The sequence below is a fragment of the Ceratocystis lukuohia genome (genome assembly GCF_044167205.1).
Source record: "Ceratocystis lukuohia strain C4212 chromosome Unknown Supercontig8_pilon, whole genome shotgun sequence".
NCBI lineage: Eukaryota > Fungi > Ascomycota > Sordariomycetes > Microascales > Ceratocystidaceae > Ceratocystis > Ceratocystis lukuohia.
The window spans coordinates 1,601,541-1,618,208 of record NW_027263527.1 but is presented as its reverse complement, the minus strand read 5'-3'; the positions used below and the strand labels follow the sequence as shown (position 1 = coordinate 1,618,208).

Here is a 16,668-nt window from a genome sequence, read left to right as displayed (position 1 = left end):
ACAATACATATGCACAATAGAGAATAAAGGATAGAGCGGGCAAACGAAAAAAAAGGGTACGCTAATAAAAACAACGATGGTTACCGCAAGGAAGGTGAAAGGAAACTTCAATACAGTATATACTGGGGTCCCCTCATTTGTAGTTTGTATACAACCGGACCGTATTCTACAAGAGCTGTAATTCTTATTATCTGTGGTAATGCCTTTCTTTTGTTGAAAGGGCGCTGTTTCTGTTTCGTTCTCTACCGATCGACCTCGCCTATTATATTATGAAAATTGTTAGCATGCAAATTGCTTTAGAAAAATGAACAAATAGTTGCTTGTCGTCAATAACTGTAAAACTTACCAAACACTAGATCCATAGTACCAATAACTGCAACAGCATCGGCAAGCAGATGGCCGCGGCAAACGTGGTCGAAGCCACCAAGGTGGGCAAAGCCAGGGGCACGGATGGAGCAGCGGTATGGCCGCTCGGTACCGTCACTGACGAGATACACGCCCATCTCACCCTTGGGTGCCTCAATGGCTGAGTAGGTCTCACCCGGAGGTACGGAGTAGCCTTTGGTGTAAAGCAGGAAGTGGTGAATTAGAGCCTCCATGTTCTCCTTCATGGCAGTACGCGGCGGGGGTGAGATCTTGTAGTCTTCGACGCGGACAGGGCCTTCAGGCATTTGGTTTAGGCACTGGTGGATGATGCGTAGTGACTGGCGGAACTCCTCCATGCGGCAGAGGTAGCGGTCGTAGCAGTCGCCATTGGCACCAACCGGCACGTCAAACTCGACCTTGTCATAGGCATCGTAAGGCTGGTTCTTGCGGATGTCAAAAGGCACACCCGATCCACGGAGCATCACACCGGTGAATGACAGGTTTAGAGCCTCAGCGGCAGGCACAACACCAACCCCCTGCAGACGGTCGATCCAGATACGGTTGTCTGTCAGCATTTCTTCGGTCTCATCGATTCTGTCGCCAAACTGTGTAGCCCAGCCGTAGATGTCGTCCAAAAGACCAAGAGGAATGTCTTCGTGGACGCCACCAGGGCGGACATAGGCTGCATGCATACGAGCACCGGATACACGCTCGTAGAATTCCTGGAGAAGGGGGAGAGGGCATTAGCACTTTCTCAATTTCCAATTTTCGATCACTTGGGTGGGTGAGTGTGTGTAGTGTCTGGGCTTACCATGAGCTTTTCACGCTCTTCGAACCCCCATAGGAACGGCGTTAGAGCACCGACATCCATGGCGTGCGAGAGAACAGACATGAGGTGGTTGAGAACACGGGTGATTTCTCCAAACAAAGTACGAATATATTGGGCGCGTTCCGGGACCTCAATATTCAGGATTTTTTCAACGGCAAGAGAGAAGCACTGCTCGTTGGTCATCATTGAACAGTAGTCTAGGCGATCAAAGTATGGCAGTGCCTGCATGTACGACTTGTACTCAATAAGCTTTTCGGTACCGCGGTGTAGCAGGCCGACATGAGGATCAGCACGAACGATGGTTTCTCCTTCAAGCTCGAGAATTAGACGTAGCACACCGTGGGCAGCGGGATGTTGAGGACCAAAGTTAACCGTGTAATGTCGGATTTTGCGGTGGGAAATATCCTCCGAGCGCTCGCGGGCGCGTTTGACCTGCTCACCAGGCGGCGTCGGACCCTCATACGGATCGCCAGATGACACGAAATCAGCATCGGTAGGCAGCAGACGGGTGCCCTGGTATACATCGGCACGGCGGCGAATTGTGGTCGAGAACGGCCGTGGGGCCGCAAAAGCCGAGGTCTTCACGGGGAAGCGGGCAAGACGGGTGCCAACAGAAGCTCCACGGCTTGCTAGCCGGTAGAGAGAGGCCATAATGAACGGAATCAAGGGGATCAAGTAGCTGGATAAGCGAAAACTGAACGGAGCCCGAGCGAGGCAAGGCAAAATCTTCGGAGCTGAGGCGGATATCTCGCTCACAGAAAAACGCTGGAGGTGACTTTAGTAACAGAAACCAGGAGGCACCAATTTAGCTGGTCTCAAGGCGGTCATCAAGAATTGATAGACAGAGAGCAACAGATCGCAAAATGGATCGGAATTGGCTTACAGCCCCGAATTATGGGATGGATAATGGTGTTGGTGCTTGAGCTGGCCTTGGCCGCCTTTGCTTTGCTTTGCTGGGGGGGATAGAACTAGAGGCACGATCCTTGATAGTGGATTGATAATGGGGCAGTTCGATTGGATAGCCGGCTTTTTGCCGTTTTCTGGGGTAGTCGAATGCGTGGTTTTGGTGCAAAGCCCCGGATCATGCAAAGATTTTGGATATACGCATATTACTAAGAGCTATGTGGTAAAGCGGAGACTATCTATACACACCCCTCCCCACTTTAAGTTACAATGTTCTCTTATCGATTAGCGATCCCATCAGTAGAAAAAAGTTTCTTGCCTTTTTGCAGATTGATTATGAAGCTGACGCTATTTGATCTTGAAGATCGCCCTCCACTGACTTTTCTAAGGCTGAGAGTAAGAGAATAGTAGCGGTACAGAACAACACATTGCCCATAATGTCGCCTTCAAACATCCCTAGCACCGCTGAGGCCGAGCGCCGTAAGGTATGCTGAGTCCTAAAATCGTTCTCCCTACGACTATCATGGCCGTGGCCGTATTTAATTCCTTTCTACTCACTATCCTTCTCACAGCTTATCGATGTCAATGCTGAGACCGTTGCCCATGTCTCTTCTACTGACTTCCCTGGACACTACCCCGGCGAGGACAATGCCTTTTCACTGGAGGCCTTCCGCGATGGCCTCTCGATCAAAGTGCACACTCACAAGCAGCACAACATGTCCTTTAGCGTAATTGGTATCGACGCCTCTATCGCCAACGCTATCCGCCGCATTATTATTGCTGAAATCCCGACGCTGGCCATCGAGACTGTTTTCTACGACGACAACACCTCCGTCATCCAGGATGAGGTGCTCGCCCATCGTCTAGGTCTGATCCCCTTCAAGGGTGGCAAGGAGGGTCTTCTCAACTTCATCAAGGACTACAAAAAGCCTGAGCCCGGGGAGGATATGTATGCCAACCTCTTCGATTACAATACCGTCTGCCTGCGTCTCGATGTGCAGTGCACTCACAACCCCGATGCCGCCGAGGACGAGACCGACCCCGAGAAGCTGTACAACCATGCCAATGTGTATGCACGGGATCTACAGTTTGTGCCTAGTGGTCGCCAATCCGAGTATTTTTCTGGCGAAAACGCCATTGCTCCTGTCAACCCGGACATCTTGATTGCCAAGCTGCGCCCACCTCAGGCCATCAAGTGTGAGGTGCACATGCACAAGGGCCTCGGGTCTGACCACGCAAAGTTCTCGCCTGTCTGCCCCGCCACCTATCGCCTCATGCCCGTCATCGATATCAAGAAGCCCATCCTCGGTGCCGATGCCCTCAAGTTCCAAAAGTGCTTCCCCAAGGGCGTCATTGGCCTGGAGCCCGTCTCAGCAGCCGAGTCTTCGGAGGTTGGCAGCGGCTATGAGGGCCATGAGGGCGAACAAAAGGCAGTTGTACTAGATGCTATGAAGGACACTGTTAGCCGTGAGTGCTTGCGCCACCCTGAGTTCAAGGATAAGGTGCATCTAGGCCGCAAGAGAGACCATTTTATTTACTCCATAGAGAGCGCTGGTCAGTGGGATAGCGAAGATCTATTCCTGGAAGCGCTAGTTGTGCTCAAGCGCAAATGCCAGATCCTGGAGAAGCAGGTTGTTGGCATGTGCCGGTAAGAAGGAGAGGGACTAGAAGTTGGCGAAAGAATAAAACGATCGAACAGCCGATTCGGAACAAGAAAGGGCGGGGCGCATAGCCTATCAGGACAGATCCCGCGGGGGAGATTGAGCGACTTTGGATACACTGGGAAAGGGGAGTGCGGGAGGCGAAGAGCGGAGGTGTCTTTTTTTTTGTTACTGCGCTTTACCACTATTGTTGGAGTTGGGGATTTCAACTTGCATTTCTATAGTCTGTCATTTATGAACTATCACATGAGACAAGATGTGTACATTTCAGCCTTGTACTTGGTTTCTTTCGTGATATATAGCGCGTATTCCTGAATATAAGCACACTACCGACCACGTGCTCGAATAATAGCTGAGGCCGAAAAGCACTCGTTCTATGGATCAAGAAGAGCTCTGATGAGAGCAGAATGCCTCCTAGTCTTGGTCTTGCGTATATCATAACCCCCATGTGTCTGATTTGCCGATTAGTGTCTTGTTCTTCTTGTTCTGTCTCCCCATAAAAAGCTATTCATCCTTGTGATCCTCATTCTCTGAACTTGAGGAAGAAGGCAAACTCGGTTGCAAAGGCAGGGTCTGTCACAATCAGTTCCTGTCTATCTTCTAAGCCTAGCTCAAGAAGCGTCTTGGCCAGGTTAGGTCTCGTTTGCTCCTCTAAGCTGGGGGGTGATTGCATGTAGAGCGTCTTGCCCTGAGCTCTGAATGAGGGCTTCTTTAGCTGGGCCTCGGGCCGTGTAGCGAAAGACTCCTTGAGCTCTTCTAAAGTCATCTTAGGATTGACCTGTAAGGGTCGAGACTCGTTACCGCAGACGGGGCAGTCTGGCTTTTTTTCATGTTTGAACGTATAAGTATAGACGCTGTCGTTACCAGAATACATCATATAGTTATCTTCAAAGCCTAATGAAGGCGCACAGCTCGTCGCAATCTTGAAAGCCTCGTTGCAGCAGGCAGCTGCGACGATAGCGTTGGTGGAGGCAATAGCGGGAATTATGTTTTTAATCACGCCTTGTGTTAGGGAATATGTCACTCCTGGAATATTGAACTCTTGGGCTCGCGTCAAGGCCTTTTGGTACAGCCAGGTTACGTGCTCGGGGTCGTCTTTGTCAAGAGATGGAAAAGGGCTTTCGTTATCCCAGGCAATAACATGTGCCCATTCAATGCAGTGCTCGGGTTGGCGAGGAATAGAGGCGATGGTGCAAAGAGGAACAGCTGGGCGTGGCGCGTGCATGTCTAACTGGCACTCTAAACATGAAGTGAAGCCTGGAAGCACAACCCTGGCCTGGCCCTTAAAGCCTGTGTTGAGGGGTGAGGGAGAGGTGAGGAAGTATGTTAGAATGCGAGTTAATGATACTGCAGTGGTTGGTATATTCGTGCGTACCTTCAGTGCCACCATCAATCAGGGGCTTTAGTGACTCCGGACCATCGCCTTCCTCTGCAATGGATACCAGCATTGCATTCATCCATCGACGGGCCTCGATACTGTCAAGCCCGCAAATTACCAGAGTAAACTGCTTGTAAAATTCCTGGTCAAGGTCCTGAATGCGGCAGTTGTGTGGTGTAATTTTGACACCCTTGACCCTAGACTCAACAAACCTGGCTGCTACTTCGGCCTTGAATTTGCCAACATCCGATTGACGAAAGAGAAACTGGCGGTTGAGATTGGATATGTCGATTGTGTCTGTTAACGGTTAGTGAGATGTAGCCTAACAATGAGGGATGGATCCCGAAACGAACCCATATCGACAACGTGGATATCCGTAAACTTGGACATAGCGAGGTTCTTGAGGATCTCACAGCCCAGACCACCTGCACCACTAAAGACAAAAGATATTAGGCTTAGAAAGATGGCGCGCAGACTCAGTTTGATCTTACATGACTCTAGATAAAGGGTATTAGTAACCAGGAATATGGCGATAGCAAAGATACACATAGACTTACAAGACCTTGACGCTGTCAAAACCGCTAAGTGCCTCGACAGTCAAGGCATCGGGATCAGTAAACGGACCCCCCGTTGTTCGGATATGGTCAACGTATTTCCTATAGGGCGCATGAGCATATTGTTTAGAGCCTATTCAGAGCGGCTATATTCAAGCCCTATTGACGAACCATCTATTGGTACCCATGACGCTAGGCCCTGTTGATTGGTTCAGGGTTAGAGTGACAGTTTGTCCTTTTGTTGGAGTTGAGGTAGTAGACATTGCGAGGGTTAATGTGAGTAGGAGAGAGAGAGGAAGCCAAAGTAAGCTGCAAAGCAAGACCGCAACTTTCCTAGAGGCTATAAAGCTTAATGCTAGGGAGGTCAAGCGGGAGGTGGAAAGCTCTGGTGGAGCTTGAAGCTTTAAGCTTTTGAAGCTTTTAGGCATTTGGTCAGGGTGATTGATTAAGTGGGGCCTTGCGTGGAGGTTCTTTACAAACGGAAAGAGTGGGGCGTTGACATTCCGTCGAACCTTACATTTAAGGCTAAACCCTTGCAAAAGCCGTCAAACCCTTGAGAGCTTAGCCCATGTGGTCCCCGTTTCGGACCTCAACGTAGCCTTGCTACCTATCGCCTCTATTCATTTCTGTCGCCATGGAAAACTTTCTCACCGCTGTTAGCACTACATACAATCAGAAGCCTGATAAGGAAGACTCACTATTTACGCTTTCCTCGTCGAAACCAACAACAGCGCCCTCACGGCCACAAGCACACAAGGATCTGGCATCGGCTGCGGAGAAGCACGGTGCTATCAGATCGCTGGAAGATGCCCTTGAGACACTCAAGTGCCAGCCTGAGTACTATGAAGTCATCGCAGTCCTTCGCTATGTCAATTCATCCTCGAAAATCCACACTCACAATGCTATAAACTCACAGATTTGCCATGTGTTGGTGACCGAAGTTGCCCCAAACTACTGGGCCTTACTCCAGGAAGGGTCCCTCGAAGGCCAGCCGAGCAAAGATGTCATGGAATTTTTGCTGGCGCTACAGAGTCTCGCAGGCATAAATGCTTTGCTTAGCCAGCTTCGGGCATTGATCCAGGAAGCCAAGGCCGAGAGCCAGGGCCCCAAAAGACCGGACTTCGCTTTAAACTTTGGCGTCTTGCTAGATATTCTCTCTGCTTTGCTAAAGCCAGATCTGTTCGTATCTGTTCTGTGGAAGCGGATATCAGGAGTTTCAAATCTGACTCAGAGGAGAATTTTAGCCCAGCAGCTTGCTTCGACGCTGGGAAGTGGCCATATCGTCCAAGTTACGGCCGAGGCAGAGTCACTAGCTGGGAGAGACAGATCAGTATCGTCTTGGGTTGGGGGCGGAAAGGACTATTCCTTGTGGCTTGCCCGCAACATAGTTGCCTGGCAAAAGCAGAATACTGCTGAAGATGCAAAAATCTGTAGTGATTTGCTGTCTCGGTCAATGAGACTAGGCTACCAAGGTGAGGAGGACCCACGACCCCCCCCTGGCTTTTACATTCACTAAGCAAAGAACTAACATGCCCTAGACACTATACTGACGGAGGTCTTTGAAAGGCTCCTACTTTCTTCGGATAGCAAAACGGAAGCTTTTATAACTCTTACTAAGGAGTTGCCGTCCGCAGACCAAAGACGTATCTCGGATAGCCTTCTGTCATTCCTGGCAAACAATCGGCTTCAAGGAGTTTATTCTGAGGACACTCTACCGAACACTCAGATCTCTGCTGTAACTACATTGATACGGACATTAGTAGCGAACAATGGGCTACGTACTGAGTATCTAATCGCATGGCTCACTTCTCCAAGCGGGGCTGGACTTGGGAGTGGCATTTCCATCCGCAGAGCAGTAATTGCAGCTGTCTCCCAAGATTGCGAGGCTCTAAACCAAATGCTTGAAAAGCTAACGATACAGTTTGGGGACAAGCTGTACATTGGCCATGCGCCGATACTACAACAAGAGGTTCATGCGCAGGCACTGATTCTAGCAGGGGGCTATGTTTTCCGCCAAAACCCTATGAAACTCAGGACCATGTTGCGTAGTAGCCCCTACTTGCAGCTTGTGTCGAATAGATTAGCGGCGTCGAATGCTCGCGCCCGAATTTTGGGCATGGCTATTGGCGAGGCTTTGTCTGGATTAGTGGACAAGGAAAACACGCTAAACTTTGGTATGGAGGAGACTGAGGCTGACGACGTGGCCTGGCTAAAGGGATTATGTTACGTGTCCGATGAGGGTGGCCCTATCGACTCTATTCTCCAGTCTCCTCAAGCGGAGAACAATGCCGCAAATACCATGGTTTCTTCTCAGCCAGTAGCTAAAAAGAAACAGCTGAAGAAACCTACCGCCACAATCCCTAACAAGGTTAAGCCAATTATCCAAGAAGTAGACTCCGAAAGCGAAGATGAAGACCTCCAAGCCTACGCAAAGCCAGACTCCGATGCTGAGGACTCTGAGGAGGATGCGACCCTGGTGTCACGCAACAAGCCAAAAGCCCCCGTCTACATCCGCACACTTATGGAATACTTTCGCGATACAGAGTCTTTTGATAAGCAGAAGCTAGCTCTCGCCAATGCTGCGCTTTTAATCCGCCGCAAAGCTAACTATGGCACTGAGGTATCAGACCACGCGGTCGAGCTTGCCACGATTTTAGCAGGGATGAACGACTCGTTTGAAATAGAAGAGTTCTATCAGCAGCGACTCGAGGGTATGATCGCACTTGTTGTGGCACAACCTAAAATCGTGGGACCTATTCTTTCACGTGGTGTTTTCGAGGCCGACTATTCTTTGGCCCAGAGGGCCAGTGTTCTAGCGGCGATTGGTTTGGGTGTGAGAGAACTAGCAGGCATTGACAACTCAAAGTATGCTGAGGCAGCACAGTTCCCCTCCAAGAGACTACCTCAGAAGATAGAAAAGCTCTATCTTGATAGTGCCCCCACACTCGGCTCTGCATCGCCGCTACTGATATCTACAGAACAAACCCCCTCACGCCCTCATGGAGCTGATCTTAAGGCTCTTCCACCGTCATCCCTTGATGCTATTGTAAGAGACCTCACTGAATCGTTTATTGCTCCTATAGCCGCCTCGGCTGCCGACACTAAGAATGGGCCTGACGCGCTTAAGCTCTCTACATTGCGCGGCACAATCACACGCCAGAACCTGTCGCGGCCTAAAGTCCGCTCTATCCCCAACACCACTGCTTCGCTCATTGCCGCCTCCTTCTTCTTCCCACTGACTGCCCACCTCCAGCACGCAATTCATATTCGAGCCTCTGTTTTTTCCCAACATCCCTTCTTACTTGCCACTGCAGCTAAAACTCTTGCCATTCTGCTACATGCTGCTGGTCCGTCGACTTTAGCCCTACCGCAAATGACGACTGAACTATGGGACGTGCTACTAATGCTACGTGGCACGGCTGCTACGCATATTAATGTCGCCGGCGCATTATTGACAGCCTTTGCGGCATTGTTGGAGGTCAACGAGAATCGCATGCGCGAGCTATGTGAAACGCATGGGCGTCGTGTCGTTGAGACACAGGAGTGGGCTGCGGGAGTTTTTGGGGGTTTGAGGGGCGGTGAGGGTGCAGGTGAGGAGAACCATGTCAAGATGCTGGCAGCAGCGGTGCTTATCCGGCTGAGAGAGGCGGTGGAGAGATATCAGGCACTGCTGATGGGGGATATGGGAATGATTTGAACCTGTTAGAGGTTGGTGTGTGTGTGTGTGTGTGTGTGTGCGTGCGAACAAAATAGACTCGGCTCGATAGCAATAATATGTTTTTGTTCTTTTTATTATCTTTTTGTCTTGAATTTTATAATAATGATAGCCATGGCATCTTTCATCCTTTTTTACCACATCCCTTTTTTTCGAATTGGGCGTCTAGCTGCCTATCCTTAGCACCTAAGCCGTGGCGTCCCATATATTCACGATCACCACCAAAAACAAAGTTCCGATTCAGCTCACCGCGATCGCCATCACTGTGACTAGTGCCTTGCGCATGATGGCCTGCTATAAAAGAGGGGTGGAAGGCCGTTGGGATTTGGCTCTCTGTCCATGGATTCTTTAGCCCGCCGCCTAGCGCTTCACTAGACGCTGCGGGCGGGAAGGTTTTGTGTGATGACTGGTATGTCATGGGAGAGAGTGGCGATAGTGGTGACGGGGGTAAATTTTCGGTGTCATGTGGGATATGGACATCGGACTGAGTAGAATAGTCTGTAACCGACTCGTGACTTGGCAAGTTTTCATGACCAGAAAAATATTCGCCGTAATCTCTACTTCCATGCGACGAGTCCAGCGAGGAGTCAATGGTGCTAAGTGAAGGCATAGCTGAATGGCTTGCGTGCGTTGGTGGCGTGCAAGTCGAATATAATTGCTCGGATTCAGTGTTACCAGTGTAATATAATGAGGGGTGGCGCTCTTGGCCACATGGCGGCAGTGTGTAGCCATTCCCGGAAGTGGGAAGCTGCACCATGGGTCTACGGAGAAACTCCAACTCTTCTTCGGAAAAGTCAACATCCCGTGGGATGTACTGGACATTGTCATAGTCAATGGGGGCAGTTGAGTCGCGACGCACATCATAGACAGCCACTTTGGAAGCATCTTCGAAGTTGAGCGGTTTTCTAGTAGAGGAAAAGAAACTAGGACTATTTATAGGAGGGCCGTCTTTGAACGCGCGTGCTGTTTGTGTAGTGGACGGTGAGAAATGAGACCTACTGAGGGGGGTAGCGGCACCGGGCGAGGATGACAGAAGGGCACTGGGGCTGTCCGTAGATCGGGGTCAAGATTGAGATTGAGATTAACCCTTCCATCTTCAGCGGTCTTTCTTGTAGGTTCCTCAACTAGAGCAGTATCATTTGTCGCTTCGGCCGACTGACTAGCCTCAACTTCCACCATCTGAGTGACATGCTGTGTTTTGGGTGAAACTGGAACAGAAGGATAGCTAGCGTTGATAATAGGTAGTATAGTGGTCTTCCGTGGCTCAGTGCTAAGATTAGACTCAAAGAAATCACTGTCTTCTAATAATGCAGGGTCTTGGACCTGAGGCCCTAGGGCTGGGGGTATCACTGAGGAAACAATAGTAGGAGCAACTGAGCTCTGCAAGTTTGACTCAGGCTGCGAAGTCTGCGAGGCCTGGGAAGGAAGGTTGATGGGGAACTGCCAGTCTCGTGTAGGTCTTCGCAAAGCTGTTGCTGGATGATCAACAGTAAGATTTTCAATAGGTGGGATATCCACATGAGATTGATTACCATCACTAGGTCCGACGATAGTGTCGGGTATAGTTCCTAACGGGGCAGAGGGGTCGGAAGCATGATTAGTGATTTGGGAAGTGGAGTCTAGAGGGCGGTTAAGGTCGATAGCAAAAGAAAGATCTAGGTCAATCAATGACTGGCGTGCAGACTCAGGCCCGCGTTGAGCTAACGGAGCAACATTACGAGGGGGAGGAGGGGGCATCAATATGTTTTTAGAGCTGCCTGTATTATACATCCTAAGATAGTACAGACATGAAGCTTCGTTATAGCCTGTCATAGTATGATCGAAGATGCGTTCAATAGGGCGCTTGACGCGGATTTCATTGAAGCGACGAGAGGCTCCGCTCAGTAAGGGGGGGACTGTTCCTCTTTTTTGGGTGGCTGCTGGGGTTTTCGTTGAGGGTGATATTGGTCCTGCTGCTTTGGGGCCTGGTTCTGTGTCTGTCGTGGCGTGATCGAGCTTGCTGAAGAATTGCGACGAATCACATTCGGCGTGCTGTCGCCAAAGCTCCCAATTGACCCTTTAGAGCCGTCCATGGTGTCCCAGCCAGACTCACGAGACCCAAAATCCCAGCTGCTGTATGCACCATCGGCGTTGACTGAGCCAAGAGAGCTACGCGAATTCTGCGAACACTTAGAGCCCTTGCGTAACTGGCCACCCGGACCCATGAACAGCGAATCACGGCTCCCGCCGTGTGCCTCCCAGAACTTAAACAAAGCGACTAGATTTGTCAGTGCTGACGTCGGATACGTTATCTCGGTGCCAGCAATATACGGGTGCTGTTTTATGACGTCAATAGATGGTCGGTGGTCTGGGTCTACCTGCAGACAAAACTCGACTAGGCTCGCCAGGTCTTCGGAATACATTCCATTAAGGCGTGGAGGGGCTGTCCGCAGAGACTGTGCAAGGGCTTCAGGTCGAGCCCCAATATTTTCCATCGCGTTGGGCGGCATTCCGGTGGCCATCTCAAAAGCCATGGCGCCGAACGACCAAATATCCACTTCAGATCCATATGTCTTCTGGCCCCAGTTGTCCAGAAGCTCGGGCGCCATCCAGTGCGGCGTGCCAACAACGGTTGACCGCTTATCCTTTTGCTCGCTATCCTTCCAGCTGTATTCGTTCATTACAGCAGCCACGCCAAAGTCGGCTAGTTGCACGCCACCATTTTCATGGACTAAGACGTTTGCACATTTGATGTCACGGTGGATGATCCCCGCACGGTGAACCCAGCTCAAGGCCTCGGCAACCTCGCGCAGAACAATGATAATCCACTTGTCGTCTAGACCATGCGGCTTCACTGGTTTCATTAGTGTGGCCACACTGCCACCACCACAGTACTGAGTGACCATCCATACAGTGCGACCAACACCCAGGAACTCGATTATGTGGTTGATATTCCGAGCGCCTTGGCTCTCTAATCGCCTCAGAGCCTCAACCTCTTTGAGGAAGTCCTGGTACGAATTGGCCATGCGAGGAACAGGATTTGCCCGGTCACTCGCTTCAATGTCTATGATCTTAATGGCGACAATTTGGCCAGCATGGTTCTCTGCAGAAACTGAAGACGAGGATGCAGCTTTATTTCGGGTTGCTAGGCGCTTTCTTGCACGATAAACCCGACCGTAGCTACCTTTGCCGACTAGCTCCTCCAATACGTATGGTGGAGGGTCAGTCTTTGACTCGGCAGCCTCAGCGAGAACTCGTGCCTGCATTTTTTTGGCATCTTCGAGGGCCTTTTGCTTAGCTGCTGATAGACGAGGTTGATTCAAGCGAAGCGAGGCATAATTTGGGGGCACAGCCGAAGCCACCAATGGTGCAATGGACGACGAAGACGACGAGTTAAGTGAGCCGCTGCGCAAGGCAGCAGGAGCCAAGTCTCGTGCTGCTTGGATGTTATGGATTTGAGCATGGCTTTTAGCATGACCGTCGGCAGCTTTTCCGTGAGGGTGGAGCTGAAGCTGAGCATTAACAGGTCCACGATGGATCGTAGGGCGTAGGAGTTCAGAGGCAGGCCATTGGTGGGCGACGGTAGCCTTTCCATGTAAAGGGGATTGGGGAGGAGGGTGTCTAGTGCTAGAGCGATACTGAGAAGTAGTTGCTTGTACGTCACTGCGACTGCCTGGCTGCCGGTGGGTGGGGTCTTGCTGATGGCTAGCAGAAGTCCAGGCTGGGGCATTCTGGAGTAGCGGCACGGCTTGTTTAGTTGGATGCTCTAAGTTCTGGGAATCACAGGCGTCCTGGAAGATACCCCCTCCATTACTCCCGCATTCGCAAGCGCTTGGTTCAGCTGCTGGCAGGGACGCGTTTTGCACTGCAGTCTGATGGTGGCGCTTAAAATTGCAGTTGCTGTGATCGTGGGTGTCGTCACTTCCGTTTACACCAACAGGTGCCGTTTGTCTTGAATCCATAGCACGAAAAAAAGAGTAACTACTCTGATTCCACGTGGCTTAGATGAGATAGGGTTTCTTGATACCTTGTGAGGCTGAAATGTCTCTCCTTTCCTGCGACTGCAACAGTAAGTGATATGGATATAAAGATAAAGGGCAAAGTGAAAAAAAGCAAACGAAAGCTAGTGCAACTAGGAGATTTTAGCTACAAGAGAAAAGACAAACGCCAGTAGGACACAACAGCTACTCAGAACTAACAAGAAGACATACCTATTATTAGCAAGAAATAGCTCTTGTCAGACTCCTCGTCTCCTATGATCTTCTTTTACAGCCTGTGGGTTTTCCTATGTGTACTACGCCTCGTGAAGGAGAACAATAAACCTAGAGGAAGAAGGAAAATAAATAAAAAAACAACAAAGTGAAAATAAATCAAGGAAAAGGTTGAGGCAAAATGCCCAGCTTAGCAACAAACAGGTGTAATGTTCATGGGAAAGGAGGAAGAGGGAGAGGCGGGAACCCTCCAATCCAAGTCCAGTCTGGAAAGAAAAGCCCAGCAACTAACACTCCGAAATCTTGTCTCTTTGATCACTACTGCAGGCAAAAAGTCACCTGTGCCGTGTGTCCTAGCCGAGAGCAACTTCTAAGCAGGCTAAACCAAAGACAAGGCGGCAGCAACACGTGCACCCGCCTTGCTCCGCATAAGCACTACTCCAAGAACAGTTCAACATCTTCTTTTTGGCTAGTAAGCTTTCTCATGTCCATGATCCTTCTAGCTAGCGAGATGTCGGTTGCCACGAGCAGCCAAGCCTTGATTTGATACCTCCCATCTAACCACTCATGTTGCTTGCTTGCTGTGAAATTTCTCCCGCTCTTCTCCCTTTCCGCCATGCAGCCTCTTGTATCCCAGGTCTATTTGCTTTTCGCTACCTGTTGCTCTCTCGCAGGCTCTAAATTGACGAAATCAAGATACAGCCAGTTTTTTAAAAAAAAGAACCCGTCCCAAAAAAGTAATCATCTCCTCGAAAAAAAAATATATCATGGCTTTAGTAGCTGACTGAAGCCATCCGTCTTATATAACCAAAAAGCTCGACTTTATCAACGCCTTTTTCATGATAATGAACTTACAGAATGTCTCTCCGTAATCTCCCCTGCTTGCTTGACTCATACGCCGCTTGTTATAGAACAGTGACTTTTATATCCATAGCTAGCCACATCTTCTTCAAGCTTGCCATTCACGTCCCGATCGGCGTATATCGTAGGATCCTTGACGGTTTCCGGTACTGATGGAATGCAATAAGAGATATCATGCCCTTCCTGCTCCGATTGAAGGGATACACTGTGCTTCACTTCTAGCTCGCACCCTAGAAATGGCAGCCGCAAAATTGGCGAGTTTCCGGTATTTTCTATGTCACCATCAATACCTCTTGGCATCTTAGGAATCTGATCCCCGTTGGTAACCACAATCTGGGGAGGCAGCATGTCGCGACATAAAATCAGCGGATCTTCCCCTTGCTTTTCAATTATCGGGCCCCGAAAAGATGTATGTGGCGAGGGCGGGCTCCTTAACCCTATAGGTTGGGCCTCAAATAGATCAGAAGCAGTGCTTCCTGACTGCCCATCCTTGGTTCCGTGTGCAGAGTGCGCAATGTGATACGGCCTGTGAGGGCGTCTGTCGTAGCCATCATGCGAGTATCCATTCTTGCCATCTTGAATGCCTCCGTGAACCCCAGTCCGTTGAGGGGGGCACGATTCCGAAACTCCTTCACCGGCATAGAGCGAGAGCTACCAGATACTGTTCGACTGCCACTAGACATTGCTGGGCTTCTATATATCTGAGTATTCAAGGAACCTCCATCAGAGTCCCTACTACGACCGCCATACAACGCACTACACTGCGCGCCAGATGCTGAAGAGGATATACGTGAGGACGGGCGGCGTATTTGGCGAGGGAACAACGACTCAACCGGACTTATGGGAGGATTCGAAGTTGGGCTGATTGGATTGTAATTGTATATGGGATGCTCACTGGGGGTGAATCGGCCAGAAACATAGCACGAAGGGGACGGCTCCGTGTTTCGACAGGACTCGGCGTATTCAGCCATCAAGGAATGGCGCATTAGTCGCCGAGAGGGTATGCTTTGTGTAGTCGCGGATGAGCCTTGAGCAAGGATTTCGGGAGTTGGCGGCGGCGTCTGGCTCTGGTTGACCTTGAAAGTGCGTACTTGAGCTGTTTGTCATTAGCAAATGCTAGCCGCAGTATTCCAATGAGCACTAGACATGAGTATACTTACGTTTAGGCAGAGACTTGGGCGATTCCTTTTTTCGTAGGCAGCACACATGTTTGAGTAAATCACTAAGGCTCCTAGTCTTTGCCTTGCCTTGCTGCTCTTTGCGTAGAAATTCTTCATCCTCATCAATGCCTTCAATTCGAGATTCTATAGCACCATCTGTTCCATTGCCGACGGGAATAAAGTTCATTGACTGCCTTGATCTTGAGTCAGTCCAAGACTATCCATAGAATATAAGGCTTGAAGATCTGTGCATCTTACAGTGGTCGTGGGCGAGATTCTGGGGGATAACGATCAAGCATCAAGTCCTCCGTCTGTATCATGGTCCACGTCTCCTCTAGCTCTCGTCGTTCGGCTTGGCTAAGATTCAAAGGGCCAATGGCGTGCTCCGCAGCAATGAATCGTTTCTTGCCTAGGACGTTCCACATAGCCATGGGCACCTGAAACTCGCCTCTGCGCATAGGCTCTGGCCAGCGATCAGTCGAGTCTAGAGGAAGTCCTTCATTAAGGCGACTGCTTAGGCCAGACCACAAAGGAGCTTCTCTAGTGCCAGACCCATGAGTCGCAGCCATATCTGCGGAGATTTGAAATGGATGAGAGCCGCAAAGTACGAGAGAGATGGACAGGTAAGATTTCGTGCAACAGGTGTCACCGATGGAGGGCAACGTCTACAAGACAACAACACTTCCAGTCAGCAGCATATACCATAACTATAGTCAGATAAATCGTTCCAAAGATTTGGTCGTGCAATGGGAACATACGTACCTTGATGATCGGAAACTTTCGTGCTCCAGGCTGATTGGTGAATGAGGCGGGCCTCTACCTCATAACCATGAATCTAGCACTGTGAGTTGAAAGCAGATAAATGAAAAGAGACAGGTAGAAACTCGTAGAAGGAAGTGTGAATACCGCTGAGAAGAAAACTCGGAAAGGAATGGAAGGCACGCGAGAAAAGTCTTCATAGACTGAGCACCTTCCTCGACAAGGAAATAATACGGCAAGAGCCTGAACTCTAGCCAAGTTGAGCACTACGTAGACGGTTGTCCTGGAGCTT

At 50.0% G+C, this 16,668-nt stretch overlaps 7 protein-coding genes across 7 annotated transcripts; 2 read left to right on the top strand and 5 right to left on the bottom strand.

The window, feature by feature from the left end:
- Positions 1-242: 242 nt before the first annotated feature.
- On the bottom strand, positions 243-1,846 carry HOO65_080403 (NADH-ubiquinone oxidoreductase 49 kDa subunit, mitochondrial; the record flags this gene model as incomplete). The annotated part of the gene is made up of 3 exons (XM_071004246.1): positions 243-259; positions 347-1,088; positions 1,178-1,846. 3 exons carry the CDS (start codon positions 1,844-1,846, stop codon positions 243-245), a joined length of 1,428 nt encoding a protein of 475 aa, XP_070856633.1.
- Positions 1,847-2,535: 689 nt separating this feature from the next.
- On the top strand, positions 2,536-3,750 carry HOO65_080402 (DNA-directed RNA polymerases I and III subunit RPAC1; the record flags this gene model as incomplete). Its single annotated transcript, XM_071004323.1, has 2 exons — positions 2,536-2,583; positions 2,671-3,750. The coding sequence occupies 2 exons, from the start codon at positions 2,536-2,538 to the stop codon at positions 3,748-3,750; spliced, it is 1,128 nt and encodes a 375-aa protein (XP_070856632.1).
- Positions 3,751-4,282: 532 nt separating this feature from the next.
- On the bottom strand, positions 4,283-5,954 carry HOO65_080401 (NEDD8-activating enzyme E1 catalytic subunit; the record flags this gene model as incomplete). Its single annotated transcript, XM_071004239.1, has 6 exons — positions 4,283-5,049; positions 5,135-5,434; positions 5,491-5,570; positions 5,629-5,634; positions 5,695-5,793; positions 5,863-5,954. 6 exons carry the CDS (start codon positions 5,952-5,954, stop codon positions 4,283-4,285), a joined length of 1,344 nt encoding a protein of 447 aa, XP_070856631.1.
- Positions 5,955-6,325: 371 nt separating this feature from the next.
- On the top strand, positions 6,326-9,388 carry HOO65_080400 (telomere length regulation protein; the record flags this gene model as incomplete). The annotated part of the gene is made up of 2 exons (XM_071004140.1): positions 6,326-7,163; positions 7,230-9,388. 2 exons carry the CDS (start codon positions 6,326-6,328, stop codon positions 9,386-9,388), a joined length of 2,997 nt encoding a protein of 998 aa, XP_070856630.1.
- A 142-nt stretch (positions 9,389-9,530) lies between these two features.
- HOO65_080399 (uncharacterized protein) lies at positions 9,531-11,218 on the bottom strand (the record flags this gene model as incomplete). Its single annotated transcript, XM_071004238.1, has 3 exons — positions 9,531-10,329; positions 10,406-10,446; positions 10,493-11,218. 3 exons carry the CDS (start codon positions 11,216-11,218, stop codon positions 9,531-9,533), a joined length of 1,566 nt encoding a protein of 521 aa, XP_070856629.1.
- A 68-nt stretch (positions 11,219-11,286) lies between these two features.
- Positions 11,287-13,347, bottom strand: HOO65_080398 (Serine/threonine-protein kinase nak1; the record flags this gene model as incomplete). Its single annotated transcript, XM_071001552.1, has 1 exon — positions 11,287-13,347. The coding sequence occupies one exon, from the start codon at positions 13,345-13,347 to the stop codon at positions 11,287-11,289; it is 2,061 nt and encodes a 686-aa protein (XP_070856628.1).
- Positions 13,348-14,894: 1,547 nt separating this feature from the next.
- Positions 14,895-16,186, bottom strand: HOO65_080397 (uncharacterized protein; the record flags this gene model as incomplete). The annotated part of the gene is made up of 3 exons (XM_071004306.1): positions 14,895-15,553; positions 15,618-15,817; positions 15,876-16,186. The coding sequence occupies 3 exons, from the start codon at positions 16,184-16,186 to the stop codon at positions 14,895-14,897; spliced, it is 1,170 nt and encodes a 389-aa protein (XP_070856627.1).
- Positions 16,187-16,668: the final 482 nt, after the last annotated feature.